Source organism: Pongo pygmaeus, chromosome 21 (assembly GCF_028885625.2).
Source record: "Pongo pygmaeus isolate AG05252 chromosome 21, NHGRI_mPonPyg2-v2.0_pri, whole genome shotgun sequence".
NCBI classification, from domain to species: domain Eukaryota; kingdom Metazoa; phylum Chordata; class Mammalia; order Primates; family Hominidae; genus Pongo; species Pongo pygmaeus.
This window is the reverse complement of record NC_072394.2, coordinates 51,664,027-51,678,842: the sequence shown is the minus strand read 5'-3', so window position 1 is coordinate 51,678,842 and position 14,816 is coordinate 51,664,027. Positions and strand designations below refer to the sequence as shown.

At 39.2% G+C, this 14,816-nt stretch overlaps 1 protein-coding gene across 6 annotated transcripts in view; it reads right to left on the bottom strand.

The window, feature by feature from the left end:
* The window catches only part of CSE1L (chromosome segregation 1 like), a 50,240-nt gene that overhangs the window by 20,159 nt on the left and 15,265 nt on the right, over positions 1–14,816 (bottom strand). For 3 of the 6 annotated variants that reach the window (XM_054467457.2, XM_063659322.1, XM_063659321.1), the window contains 10 exons: positions 13,034–13,176; positions 10,107–10,208; positions 9,890–10,035; positions 9,136–9,226; positions 7,612–7,719; positions 6,136–6,228; positions 3,951–4,118; positions 3,707–3,836; positions 1,579–1,644; positions 906–1,108 (listed from right to left, as the gene is read on the bottom strand). In XM_054467457.2, coding sequence (XP_054323432.1) covers positions 906–1,108; positions 1,579–1,644; positions 3,707–3,836; positions 3,951–4,118; positions 6,136–6,228; positions 7,612–7,719; positions 9,136–9,226; positions 9,890–10,035; positions 10,107–10,208; positions 13,034–13,176 — 1,250 coding nt within the window. The remainder of the gene's footprint in view (positions 1–905; positions 1,109–1,578; positions 1,645–3,706; positions 3,837–3,950; positions 4,119–6,135; positions 6,229–7,611; positions 7,720–9,135; positions 9,227–9,889; positions 10,036–10,106; positions 10,209–13,033; positions 13,177–14,816) is intronic. The other 3 variants (XM_063659325.1, XM_063659323.1, XM_063659324.1) reach the window with 1 other exon arrangement.

Sequence of the window (14,816 nt, the reverse complement as noted above, 5' to 3'; positions counted from 1 at the left end):
AGGTGGATCACCTGAGGTCAGGAGTTCAAGAACAGCCTGACCAACATGGAGAAACCCCGTCTCTACTAAAAATGCAAAATTAGCCAGGGTGGTGGCACATGCCTGTAATCCCAGCTACTTGGGAGGCTGAGGCATGAGAATCGCTTGAACCCGGGAAACGGAGGTTGCGGTGAGCCAAGATCGTGCCATTGCCCTCCAGCCTGGGCAACAAGAGTGAAACTCCGTCTCAAAACAAAACAACAACAACAAAACACAAACTGCTTATGTATAAAATATAAAATAAGACTATACTGTCTAGTCACGGTGGCTCACACCTGTATCCCAGCACTCTGGGAGGCTGAGGTGTGAGGATCACACGAGGTCAGGAATTTGAGACCATCCTGAACAATATGGTGAAACTCTGTCTCTACTAAAAATACAAAAATTAGCCAGGTGTTTTAGTGCACACTTGTAATCCCAGTTACTTGGGACACTGAGGCAGGAGAGTCGCTCGAACTCGGGAGGTGGAGGTTGCAGTGAGCTGATATCGCGCCACTGCACTCCAGCCTGGTGACAAAGCGAGACTCTGTCTCAAAAATATAAAAATGTAAAATAAGACTATACTAATAGACAATAAAGAAACTTTCCTAAATTGAAGAATAGCTAAGTTTAAGTTAAGCATATTTTATACAGCGGGTCTCAGCTAAGGTAACAAGTGTGGCATCTATCAATTTTCTGGTCTATAAGAAACTTAAATGCTCAATACATCAACATAAAGCCATCTTCAGAGATTATATAAATCTTAATCAGAATTAATAGGTTATCTGGCAGAGCAGGCTCTATTATCAGAGATGTTATTTCTTTTTGACTTGTGCGGGTGTCACTGATGTCTGTTTTAGAAACAAAACCAAATTAAAAATATTTACCTTCTGTGTTTGGGCTTTTGATGCCAAAGATGTCACTAGGTAGATGGCTGCATCTTTGTGTTTCCAGTTGACAGATGGATTTTTTGCGTATTCCTGCAGCATGGAATTAACATAACCAGAGAAGATTCCTGTCACAGGTCCCTCAAAAAACTTGCATAATCCTCGTACCAGATCACAAGCAGCCCTGCGTCTAGTATCAATATCTACGAAATGAAAAGAAAATATATTATGGGGAAAAAAAACAACTACCAACAAACTGATCCAATTTATAAGAAAACAAATTGCCTGGAATAATTTGGCTATGATTGTAAAATGAAAAAAAAAAAAAGAACAAAAAACAAAGAGCCACCCAATAGCTATCAGCAACACAAACAATGAAAAAAACATTCCCCCCCCAAGAAATACAAAATCAAAACGAAACTAAAGAGGCCACAGAGCCACAGAATTTTGATAAATACTAACTATGTAAGAATAGACGAATGATTCCACTTTTGATATTTTCATTCAGGTCATATAAGAGCTTTTTAAGACAAGTTGAAGGACAACAGTTCTCAATGAAAGTCCGCTGAAAAAACACTCTTATTCTCAATACCACTTCTCCCATTTACTAGAAAGAGACCACCTTAAAACTAGCTTGCTAAGAAACTAGTAACTAAAAAACCAAGATACACACCAGATCCTTCCAAATCTCTCCTTATGTACTCCTCAGAATTATCTTCAAATGCTTCTTCATCAGCAGCTACAAGGAGAGATGATATTTCAGATAACACTCCAAAAGACATCACTGTACTTTACAGCTGAGAATGCAGAAGAGTATGTAGAACTGCCTTGTTCTACAGCAAAGAATTCTTTCCCATCAGATGACTACTTCATATACTCTTAATCATTATCTAGAGCAGCAAATGCTACCCTGAAAGGTGAGGTATTAGGTAATTCACACAACTATGAGATAGGCTCACTTGTTCTAATGTGACAGTTTCCCCAGAATTGGATTACACCTGCAACTGTCAAAAATGTTAGGGATCAATATCAGAATGCTAACTTTTAATTTCACCAAATAAGAACATTAAAAAACCAACAACCTAATTTTAAGCACTATTATTTCATTAAAGTCATTTCAACAACAAATAAGTAGACAATGTCAGATCTGGCCAGTATGGTGGCTCACACGTGTAACCTAGCACTTTGGGAGGCTGAAATGGGAGGATCGCTTGAGCCCAGGAGTTTGAGACCAGCCTGGTCAACACAGCGAGATCTCATCTCTATTTTTATCATATAAATTAAAAAAAAAAAAAGTCTATACACACACACACACACACACACTGCAGTTGTGTGATCATGTCTCACTGCAGCCTCCACCTCCTGAGCTCAAGCAAAACTCCCACCTAAGCCACTTGAGTACCTGGGACCACAGGCCCATGCCACCATACCCAACTAATTTATTTCTTGTAGAGATAAGGTTTCGCCATTTTGGCCAGGCTGGTTTTGAACTTCTGGGCTCAAGTGTTCCTGCCACCTCAGCCTCCCAAAGTGTTGGGATTAAAGGTATGGGCCACCACACCCAGCCAGAAGATTTATCCTTTAAACATATTTTTATGAAAACACAACAGGAAATAAAATCTCACGCTATATTGTCCTTAATTTCCTTATTTTGTTCCAGACGTAATTTGAGAACCACTGATCTAATAACTATTTTGATATAAAACACAATCTTGACCTGGCATGGTGGCTCATGCCTGTAATCCCAGCACTTTGGGAGGCTGAGGCAGAAGGATTGTTTGAAGCCAGGAGTTCGAAACCAGCCTGCGCAACATAGGAAGACCCCCATCTTTATAAAAAAAATAAAAAATTAGCTGAGCATGGTGGTGCACGTCTGTAGTCACAGCTACTCAGGAGGCCGGGGTGGGACGATGACTTGAGCCTGGGAAGTTGAGGTTGCAGTAAGCCATAATTGTGCTACTGTACTCCAGCCTGGGTGAAAGAGTGAGACCCTGTCCCCAAAACAAAAAACACAATCCCTCCCACCTTCATTACTTGTTCTTCACAACTGTTAGAACAACGACATACATTTTATAAATATAGGCTCTTAGCACTATAGTTTAATCTTAAGCACAAACTAAGTGGGCTTCAACCTTGTATTTATAAAGTTATTTCTATTCTCAAGTCGATTGTTTAAAAACAGCTATTTCTGGGCAAGGTGGCTCAGAAATGCAATCCCAGCACTTTGGGAGGCTAAAGCAGGTGGACTGCTTGAGCTCAAGAGTTTGAGACTACCCTGAACAACATAGTGAAACCCTGTCTCTACCAAAAATACAAGAAATTAGCCAGGCATGGTGATGTGTGCCTGTGGTCCCAGCTACTCAGAAGGCTGAGGTAGGAGGATCACTTGAGCCTGGGAGGCTAAGGCTGCAGTGAGCCAAGATTGCACCACTGCACTCCAGCCTGGGTGACAGAGCGAGACCCCTGTCTCAAATAAATATATAAATAAATAAAGCCAGCTAAAAATTCATTGAAACAATAAATGAAACAAAATCAAATTCTTTCTCTAAATAGAAATTCCAGATAGTTTATCTTCTTAGTGTAAAGGAATTTTTGAAGTCTTATTTAATATTTCCATGAGAAAACCCTCACACGGCAAAACAAAACTCATTACAGATACTACATTTTCTGTCTTGGTTTAGAAAATAAGAAATAAATGATATACAAGTTTTATCCAGTAATAAATGAATTAGACTGAATATGTTACAAAAAACAAACACAGACCTAGTAAATTTACACTAATATACTTTTGCCATAATTACCTCTAAATTCCATGTTAGGCACAATAACCTTTTCACAGATACTCGTCAGCGTGTTCTGGTCCTCAAATAGATTCTTATAATGAGGTCTCTCACAAACTGAAGCCAGAAATTGAATTGCATTACTTACCAACTGGAACAAAACACAAAAACAGGAATATTTTTAAAAGCAAAACTCAACAGCTTATTTCTTGGGGGAGATAGGGAGAGAATGTCTTTTAATTATTTGTCTCCACCATCATCTTACCAAATCATATTTAACCTCTTGACCCGTTGTAACTAGTAAATTCCAGATGGCTGTAACAAAACGAGGCAGGTATCGCTGGAATTCTTCATCGTACTTTTGTGCATAGAGTGCGGCATTATCACAAATCTGGGATTTTAAGAGCTCCAATAAGCCAGCTTCCTCTTCATCCTCACATAAAAGAAAACAAAAACTCCAACATACAACTCTAATGCTAACATAAATAAGAGGAGTAACTGAAATTCCCGAACTAGACTCTTTATCAATTAAATCCAAATCAAATCAGTTAGTGTAAACTACAGCTATGCCATCATCAATCTTTTCACCAAGTCTTTCAAATAAGTTGCTGAATTACAAAATATTTCCATATTAGATTCAAACAGTATATTCTGACTGAGTGTAGTCGCTCACGCCAGTAATCCCAACCCTCTGGGAGGCTGAGGCTGGAGGATGGCTTGAGGTCAGGAGTGGTTTTTTTGTTTGTTTGTTTGTTTTTTGAGACGGAGTCTAGCTCTGTTGCCCAGGCTGGAGTGCAGTGGCGCAATCTCAGCTCACTGCAAGCTCTGCCTCCTGGGTTCATGTCATTCTCCTGCCTCAGCCTCCCGAGTAGCTGGGACTACAGGCGCCCGCCATCACACCTGGCTAATTTTTTTTTTTTTTTTTTTTTTTAGTAGAGACGGGGTTTCACCGTGTTAGCCAGGATAGCCAGGATGGCCTTGGCCTCCCAAAGTGCTGGGATTACAGGCGTGGGTCACTGTGCCCAGCCAAGCCCAGAGTTTTGAGTCTAGCCTGAGCAACACAGCAAGCCCCTAAAATAAAAAAAATCAGCTGGGCATGGTGGTGCACACCCATAGTCCCTGCTACTTGGGAGGCTGAGGTGGGAGGATCACTTGAGCCCAGGGAGGTCGAAGCTGCAGTAAGCCATGATCATGCCACTGCACTCCAGCCTTGGTGACAGAGTGAGACAGGGGAAGACATCAGAGCGAGAACAAAAACCAAAGCCAAAACCAAAACTCCCTCACACTGATTACTCAAGGCATAAATAGGGATGTAAGACGACACAAGGTAGCACACAGTTAACTGGCAAAAAGGTCCTTGTAAGAATTCTATCCAAAAAATTTCCTTGTGAGTTTTGTGTAAAGAAAAGTTTTGTTTTCTGAAGGAGTGTTTTTCCCTCCCATTGGACTGAAATAATTATTTTATGAGAGCTACATCTTTTAAAGTTCCTATTAATATAGTCAAACTCTTGAGACAAAATCTGTTGTACAACGATAGTAACAATTTCTTTCTGTACCCCACTCTTAAAACCTGATTTGAATCACCAATTCTAATTTTTAGTTTATTTGGTATTGAAATATTTTTAATATTTTGTCTTTTGTCTCTTCGGAAAGAAGGTCATAAATATATTAACAAATGAGTAGCACAGAATAAGTGTTATATGTTTAAAAGTACACAATATAAAACTCATATCAGAAATCTTTACAAATTACAATCTTTTACCATTTTCTCTCTTTCTTGAGCTGTGGATAATTTTTTCTTTTTTTGAGACAAGGTCTTCCTCTGTCTCCCAGGCTGGAGTGCAGTGGCATGGTCACAGCCCATTGCAGCCTTGCCCTCCTGGGCTCAAGGTCAAGGGATCCTCACAACTAAGCCTTCTGAGTAGCTGTGACCATTAGCATGAGCCAACACGTCTGGCTAATTTTATTTTTATTTTTTTGTAGAGATGGGGGTCTCCTTACACTGCCCAGGCTGCTCTTGAACTCCTGGGCTCAAGGGACCCTCCCACCTTGGTCGCCCAAAGTGCTGGGATTACAGGTGTGAACCACCATGCCTAGCCAGATGATTTTTAAAAAGGGGCTACCATTATAGAGTTTTAAGTTTTCTTAGTATCTTCAATGAAAAATAATTTTATTTCATGAAATATCCACAATGTCACTACTTTAAAGACTTACTTTCAATAATGTAATGAAACAGCCTTATCTGTATACTATGGCTTAAGCCAGACCCATGCTAAGAGTAATTCTGTATATTACACACACCAAACATGTAACATCAAATAGAATCAAATATTATTACAGTATTGAAATTTTATCTTTTAACAATGCAAGAGTAAACAGGTTTCCAGATTGTAGCCAAATAACTCTTAATGAAAGAAAAAGACCACTCAGGCAACATTTTAAATACTTACATCAGTTTGTAAAAGCTTATTATCCAATGTTAAGAGAGTATGAAAATTATTCATCCAAGTTTCCATATTATCTTCAAAAAATTCAGGAAGATCCTACAGAATAAACACTGACTTGAAACTTTTGATTAAAATATTAAGAACACTACTTTTGTAAGTTCCCTCACCACGTGGACAAAACATTTTATACATAGGCTTCACAGCCCGAGCATTACCTATTCTGACAAGAATTCTCTGCTCCAGCTACATCTGGCAGCTGCATAAAGCATTCTGACTTCTGCCTCTGTTTGTATGCTATAAATGATGCCACCTCTAGTTCTCGTCCTAATCTAAATCTTCCTTCAAGGTTCAGCTAAGACTATATGAAGACTTTCCTTACAAAGCTCAAGCTCAGTGCATACTAATATATCCCCTTTCTTTTCTGAACTACGTTTATTGTAAGATGACCACCAAGGCAGACAAACTAATTGTCTTATAGTTACTGATTTCTTGTGGCATAGTACTGCCTTCTTAATGAGGGTACAAGTCCCCTGAGGGTAGATTATGCCTCTTTCCTTGGTCTCCCTGCTGGACAAGTTATCAAGAGCTTCATTAAACCTGACTTCTCAGAATTCAAAAGGTGTAAGCAAAAACAGTAGTACTCATTTAAGTAAGAACTTCTCAAACTGCTATCCAGCTGAACACTGATATGGGACATGTCCTTTTGGGCTGTTCATCTCCTGTTCTAGCTAAAACAACCCAATTTCCTTTTGGGGAATGCTTTCCCTACCACTACGAGTTTATTCATGTTGTGAAGGTAAGTCCAGGTACTGGCTACAAACAATGAATGGGCTAGGTCCTCCTTGCATCACAGTATAGCAACAATTTGTACCAATTAACACCCCTTTCTTGGTCCTGAATCTTGAATTAATGATTAAGAACAGAAAGAATGATTGGAGGCCACTATCTCAGTAGCAACAGGGTAACTAGGCATTCCCTGCTATAGCCCTGTGGCTATGTTTCCTCTGAAATACTACTAGTTCTTACCCCTTTCAAAGTCTGGTACTTCAAGCCTTTTGTCTCCCTCATATGGCTTCCAATAAAAGTCCTTTTGTGTAAACTGGACAGCAACCCCTAACCAAAACATGATTCCCCAAATGTTACCCATATAAATGAATGAAAGAGGAAGGCCTCAGAAATCTAGCTTCTTAATGCCACCAGTAAAACAGTGTACAGGGTGACTCTCCAAGAGTGAGTTAGGATGTGGGGTTTTGCTAACCTACTAGATATAAGAGAATACTGCTTTTTTCCATGAAACATCTCATTAGCATCTGTAGAAACTACTGTAAAACAGAACACTATAGATAAATAGGGGGAGTCAGAAAAAACCTTTTCTTTCAGAAAAATCAATACTGGCAAAAAAGTCTTTATCAAACAGAAAGAAAACTCTATTTAAAATCAAAGAGTAAGAACCAAAAGCAAGAAATCAAATGAACTTACCTGAAAGTTTAAACTATAGAACAATTTTGAGATCAGGATCAGGGAAGAAAACAGAATCCTCAGGGCAGAGGCATCATTTGCATGGGTACTGCAGAGTTCAATAGTGGCCTTGGAAAGGAATTTAGCAACATGGTTGTAGTGCATCGTAAACCCAGCATGCTGATCTTAGTGAAATAGCCTTGCACTAAGCTGAGACTATTCATATTTTATTTATTCATTTATTTTTTTGAGACAGAGTCTCGCTCTGTCACCCAGGCTAGAGCGCAGTGGCACAGTCTCGGCTCACTGCAAGCTCCGCCTCCTGGGTTCAGGCCATTCTCCTGCCTCAGCCTTCCAAGTAGCTGGGACTACAGGAGCCTGCCACCACGCCCGGCTAATTTTCTTTTTTTTGTATTTTTAGTAGAGACGGGGTTTCACCACGTTAGCCAGGGTGGTCTCAATCTCCTGACCTCGTGATCCTCCTGCCTCGGCCTCTCAAAGTGCTGGGATTACAGGCGTGAGCCACCATGCCCAGCCTTGGCTTTTAAATAATACAGTCACTTAAGAGATTGTGAAAAATAAGTTAAAGTATGTATTTTTGAATTGTTCATAATGGCACTAAAAAGTCCAATGTTAATATTCTGAACTACGTCTTCCCAGTCTGTGCATACATAAAAATATATTACACAAAACTATCTTTATATGCTCTTATTAAACAATTCATCTGCCACTTGGTATTTAGGTTGTTTCCAATTCTTTATTATTCTAAATGCAATTAACAGGTTTTACTGGCCAGGCCCAGTGGCACAGGCTGTAATCCCAGCATACTTGGAGAATTGCTTGAACCAGGGAGGTAGAGGTTGCAGTAAGCAAGAGCGAAACTCCATCTCAAAAAAAAAAAAAAAAAAAAAAAAGAGAGAGAAAAAGCAGCCAGGTATGGTAGTGTGCACCTGTAGTCCCAGCTACTTGGAATGCTGAGCTGGGAGAATCACCTGAGCTTGGGTAGTTGAGGCTGCAGTGAGCTATAATCATGCCCCACTGCACTCCAGCCTGGGCAATGAGGGTGAGACCCTGCCTTTAAAAAAGAAAAAAGAAAAAAAGTATATATATATTTCTTTAAATCTTATAGGATTCTCACAAATGCCAAGAACACATTCAGGAAAGTATCCTGTAAACTGTAAAATAATGTATAAATATATAAATTAATTAAACTCCAAACAGTCAAATAAAAATACGTATTTCTTCCTTTAGAGAGACATACTCAAATACTTGGGTGAAATGATATGATGCTTGGGATTTGCTTTTATAATATTCCTAAGAAAGGGAACAGAGAAAATAAAACGTTGCTAACCATTAAAGTTCTGTAATAACAGATGGCAGTTCACTACAGCATCTCTATTTCTGTGTAGGTTTGAAATTTTTCAAAAGAAATGCTCTAAACATTATCTATCAAATAAGCTTTCAAAGCATTCTCTTAACATGTATACAAACATTAAAGCAATTTAAAATATTAATTTAAAAATATCACCAAAATGCATTCCATACCTTAAAAAGATTAGTCAAAGGCAAAGCAAAGGCATCCAGAACAAGTTTAATTTCAGTCCATAACTCGTTTGACTTAAATTCATGACGGTATCTAGAAAATTAAGGTAAAACAGATAAATTTACAAGTTTTTTTTATTTACTCACTTTAGGTCTTCAAGGAGAGATGCTGATTGGACATCTATGAATAGTTTCCGAAATTCAAAGGGAATTCTTGTTTTTTTTTTTTTTTTTGAGACGGAGTCTCACTCTGTCGTCCAGGCTGGAGTGCAGTGGTTCGATCTCGGCTCACTGCAGAGCCTCCACCCCCAGGCTCAAGTGATTCTCCTGTCTCAGCCTCCTGAGTAGCTGGGATGACAGGCACATACCACCACGCCTGGCTAGTTTTTTTTGTATTTTTAGTAGAGACGAGGTTTTACCATGTTGGCCAGGCTGGTCTCGAACTCCTGACCTCAGGTGATCCGCCCACTTTGCCCTCCTAAAGTGCTAGGATTACAGGTGTGAGCCACCGTGCCCAGCCAGTTTTCTTTTTAAAGGAATCAAGCAGTTTATCAAGACTAAGTATTTCATAGGTAATAGAGCAATATGAAATAAACATCCTAGTTGAGAAAAAACAAACACAATAGAGAAACTTCTGCTCTCATTCCAAGATGATCAGATTCAAAGGAATGACAACAGTCACAAAAACATAACTGTTTACACGAGCAAATAAAACTTTAAAAAAGTATTTTAAAAACATGAATCTATGCATCAATACCTTTTAAATAATGAATGTGCTGTACGGAGGACTCCATTAATAACATGGAAATCTCCACTCTGAAAGCGATTCACCATTTCTGTCAGCAAGTCAGGCCATTTCTGTGGAAAATCTTCTCTGCCAATAATGCTAATTGCATCACTTAACTAGGAGAGGAAAAGATTAATTAGATCAGAGCTTTACAGAGGAGCCCATCTAAAAAGCAGAGCGACATTACCTGCTTCTGAATTTGCTCTGGGCTGCTAAGCATCAAGTGCACTATGTTGGCTTTAATGGCCACTCGATCGGCTTCACAAATTTTGTTTGGTTCATCTTCAACCTAAAAGCAAAGCAGTAACTGACGAAGTAACACAAAATCCACATTCATGTCCACATGATTTTAGGTAAAACATGACTGTTTTTTTATTTACTAATTTTCTAAGAAAACAAATAGAGGAAGGTTTGGTCTTTCTTTAGTTTCCCTCTACATGAATGGGTCACAGATTCCTTCAATATGACAGTGTGAATCCTTTTCCCAGAAAAATGTACATTCCCTCCCAAATGCAAATATTTTACATACAAATCAGTGAACTTCCCTTACTCCTTGATGCCAATTAAGAATTTCTGTTTTAGGCTGGGCGCAGTGGCTCACGCCTGTAATCCCAGCACTTTGAGAGGCCAAGGCAGGTGGATCACCTGAGGTCAAGAGTTTGAGACCAGCCTGGCCAACATGGTGAAACCATGTCTCTACTAAACATACAAAAATTAGCCGGACATGGTGGCAGGCACCTTTAATCCCAGTTATCCCAGTTACTCGGGAGGCTGAAGCAGGAGAATTGCTTGAACCCGGGAGGCGGAGGTTGCAGGGAGATGAGATGGTGCCACTGCACTCCAGCCTGGGCAACAAGAGTGACTCTGTCTTAAAAAAAAAAAAAAAAAAAAAAATTTCCGTTTTAAGCCAGGTGCGATGGCTCACTCAAGGTCAGGAGTTTGAGACCAGCCTAGCCAACATTGTGAAACCATTTCTACTGAAAATACAAAATTAGCTGGACGTTGTGGTGGGCACCTGTAACACTAGCTACTCAGGAGGCTGAGGCAGCAGAATCATTTGAACCTGAGAGGCAGAGGCTGCAATGAGCCAAGATTGCACCACTGCATTACAGCCTGGGTGACAGAGCAAGACTCCGTCTCAAAAAAAAAAAATTGCATTTTATATGTAAACTAATCAGGACACATAATTAAAATCTTTATAGATATATGCTACTTAATCCGTACACATCCTCAAAAGCTTCAATTTAACTCTCACTTTAGAACAAAAATCTTTCCAATTTTTTTTATTCTTTTGAGACTGGGTTTCCATCTGTCACCCAGGCTGGAGTGTAGCATATAACCTTGGCTCACTGTAGCCTTCACCTCCCAGACTCAGACAATCCCTCCCACTGCAGCCTCCCAAGGACCACAGATGCACACCACACACAACCACACCTGGCTAATTTTAAATTTTTTTGTAGAGAAGGGGGTCTCACTTTGTTGTCCAGGCTGGTTTCTCCAACTCCTGGCTTCAAGCAATCCTCCCATCTGAGCCTCCTAAAGTGCTGGGATTACAGGCGTGAGCCACCATACCCAGCCCTCCATGAAAATTTCTTGACCATTACTAGTTAGAATGCATCCTAGATTATATCACCCAAAGAGATTCTGTAAGTCTCACTAGTTTTACAAATCAAAACAGCGGGAGAGGGCTGGCATGTCTACCAGTAGAGATGGACTTTTAAACATTCTGAGATTTAAAAGACAGTGTCTGGCACTGTTGCCCAAGCTGAAGTGCAGTGGCACCATCTCAGTTCATTGCAACCTCTGCATCCCAGGCACAAGCGATCCCCTCATCTCAGCCTCCCTAATGGCTGGGACTACAGGCGTGCACCACCATATGCCTCGCTAATTTTTTTATTTTTTGTAAAGATAGGGCCTCACTTTATTGCCCAAGCTGGTCTTGAATTGCTGAGCTCAAGCAATCCACCCACCTCAGCCTCCCAAAGTGCTGAAATTACAGGCACGGGCCACCAAGCCCGGCCTCTAAGATTTCTTTACCACTCATGGTGATACTTGAGAAATCATACAGGCTTAAAACAATATTTATTCTCTCTTTTATGGAATGAGAAAAAAAGTAAGACTCTAAGAAGTTTTTGAGCAGTTTAAAGTTGATGTTTTAGATAAACTGATGATTTTTGTCAACTGCTAATACTTTTTAACATCATAACTGCTATCACTATAGAAAAGCCTCATCTTTTTCTCTATCCTGAGCCAGGCCTTCTCAACCTTAGCATCACTGACATTTTGGCTCAGATAATTCTTTGTTGTGGAAAGCTATCTTGTGCATTGTAGGATGCTTAGCAGCATCTCTGGCCTCTACCCACTAGATTCCAGTAGCAATCCTCCAGCTATGATGTCTCCAAATATACTGCCAAATGTCCCCTGGTGAGCCAAACTGCCCCTAGTTGAGAACCACTGTCCTAAGCTAAGGAAAAAAAATGCCTGTTTCTTAATTTATAATTTACTAACCATTAAACCTGTTGTAAAATAGGTTTAATCTCAAAATTAGTATATATATACATATCCCACAAGACACAGGGCAAAATACCATATCAAAAATTTGAAATCTAAATTATTTTGCATTCTGCAAATGTTCTATGTATCTCATTTCTTCTCCACTTTATTTTTCCAACATCAGAAATCACTTCATTTATTCAGACTGTCTTCCCACAATGTCTCTTCAGTAGGCGGTGAGTAAAGCGTAAATTCCAAACATAATGGAGATTAAGACCAAGTCTCACTCCCTAGCAACCTGAGGTATGAAACTGGACAAATTTATATAAATTCAAATGAAATAACAGAAGCTTTGGAAAAGGGTCCTGTTTAATTTTATCTTTGATCCATATCTGAATCCTTTTTTTTGAGACAAGGTCTCATTCTGTCACTAAAAGGCTAGAGTACAGTGGTGCAATCATAGCTCACTGCAGCCTTGAACTCCTGGACTCAAGTGATCTTTTCGCCTCAGCCTCCAGAGTAGTTGGGACTACAAGCACGTGCCTTATCTTTGAAGAATACAGCTTATATAAACCTTATAAACATACAGGGTATTAAATTATGTATTCACAAACTACTTACAATTCTCCAGTTCCTTTTAATATAGTTTTTGAATGTTACTGAAGCACATACTTTGATAACATTATCCTGGGACTTCTCCAGTAATGTCAAAAGCAACAGTGGATAATTCTGATTTCCTTCCACAGATTCAAGAAATTTCTCAGCTGTAAAAGAATTTTCATGTTAGAAGACTAAGATAAAAATCTTTCCACCTTATATATATCAAATATATATATAAAAATATATATATCAAAAAAAGAGAAAATATTAGGTTATTTGTGGGTCTACAGGGCCTCACTTTTCTTATCTATTAAGTGGATTATATATGTTACATTAAACTTATATAATGCTTCAGTTTTCAAATCACTTTACCATCAATTAACTCACATGATTCTCACAAACCTATAAAGTGGCCTAATTGGATGATCATCTCATCTGCAAGAGAAGCTGCTTCCCAGACAGATTAAGTGACTTCAAGACTTCATATACCCATGTCTTATTTCAGAAAGAAGTACTCTTAGTACTATTAGTAGTAATATTTCTTTTATAGGCTAGTGATGAAGAGCAAATGAGTCAATTCACCCTAATGTATTATTATTAGCCATATGGGTCCAGCGATTTACATATATATATATGAAATTATATAATTTCATTTTATAATGAAATTAAATGTATTTAAAAAACCAAGGCACTAAGGTTAAGTAACTTGTTCAAGATCACACAGCTAGGCTTCACTACTGAAAAAGTTTTAGTGCAGTCCTTATTCTACCTTACCAGCCCTAAGCTTTCTTTTGTTGAACTAAAAACAAAACCTAAAAATTTCTTAATACCAGCAATGAATTTATCCAAAAAATTTACCAATATATTTTCAACCGAGATTACATTCTGGGATAAATTTCCTAGGTTAATGATCACATGTGATGGCAGTACAGCATTTCTCTTAATTTTTTTCTACCTTTGGCTTCATAGGGCAACACCCAAGATTCCAATATTTTTTGAAAAATTAATTTCATGTATCATTTAACACCTTCCCTCTTTCTGATTGAGTCCCAAGAGTTTCACTGATATTTTCAAACTCTCCTTGCTTTGTGCTTATCATGTCTTTCTTAAAGGATGAGGACTGTTAAACTGAAAAATGTTTTTCAGGAGGGGACATACTATGGTTTTATATGAGTACAGAACAATTTGTTTCCTCCACTTAGTAGCCAGCATTTTGTACAGGGCAACACACTACATCCATGATTTGAGGAAAAGCCCATATAAATTGCCAAGTCTCTTTCCTAAATTGTAATCACTATCCAGGAAGTGAGTTTGAGTCTGTTCCTTTCTGTTCATTTCTTTCAACTTACCACAATATTCATATGCATATGTTTCTGCGCACTCAAGGAGTCTCAAAAGGTCTAGTTGAGTCAGTCTAGTCAGTCAGTCTCGATCCCTGAGAAATGCTATGTTCGTAACTTCCCAGAAATACCAGATTATTTTTATACTCTGTCCTGAATTCATAAAGCAACAGAACCCTTGCCTCACACATTATTAAAAAAAAAAATTGGCCGGGTGTGGTGGCTCACGCCTGTAATCCCAGCACTATGGGAGGCTGAGACGAGTGGTTCACGAGGTCAGGAGATCGAGACCATCCTGGCTAACATGGTGAACCCCCGTCTCTACTAAAAATACAAAAAATTAGCCGGGTGTGGTGGCGGGCGCCTGTAGTCCTAGCTACTCGGGAGGCTGAGGCACAAGAATGGCGTGAACCCGGGAGGCGGAGCTTGCAGTGAGCCGAGATGGCGCCACTGCACTCCAGCCT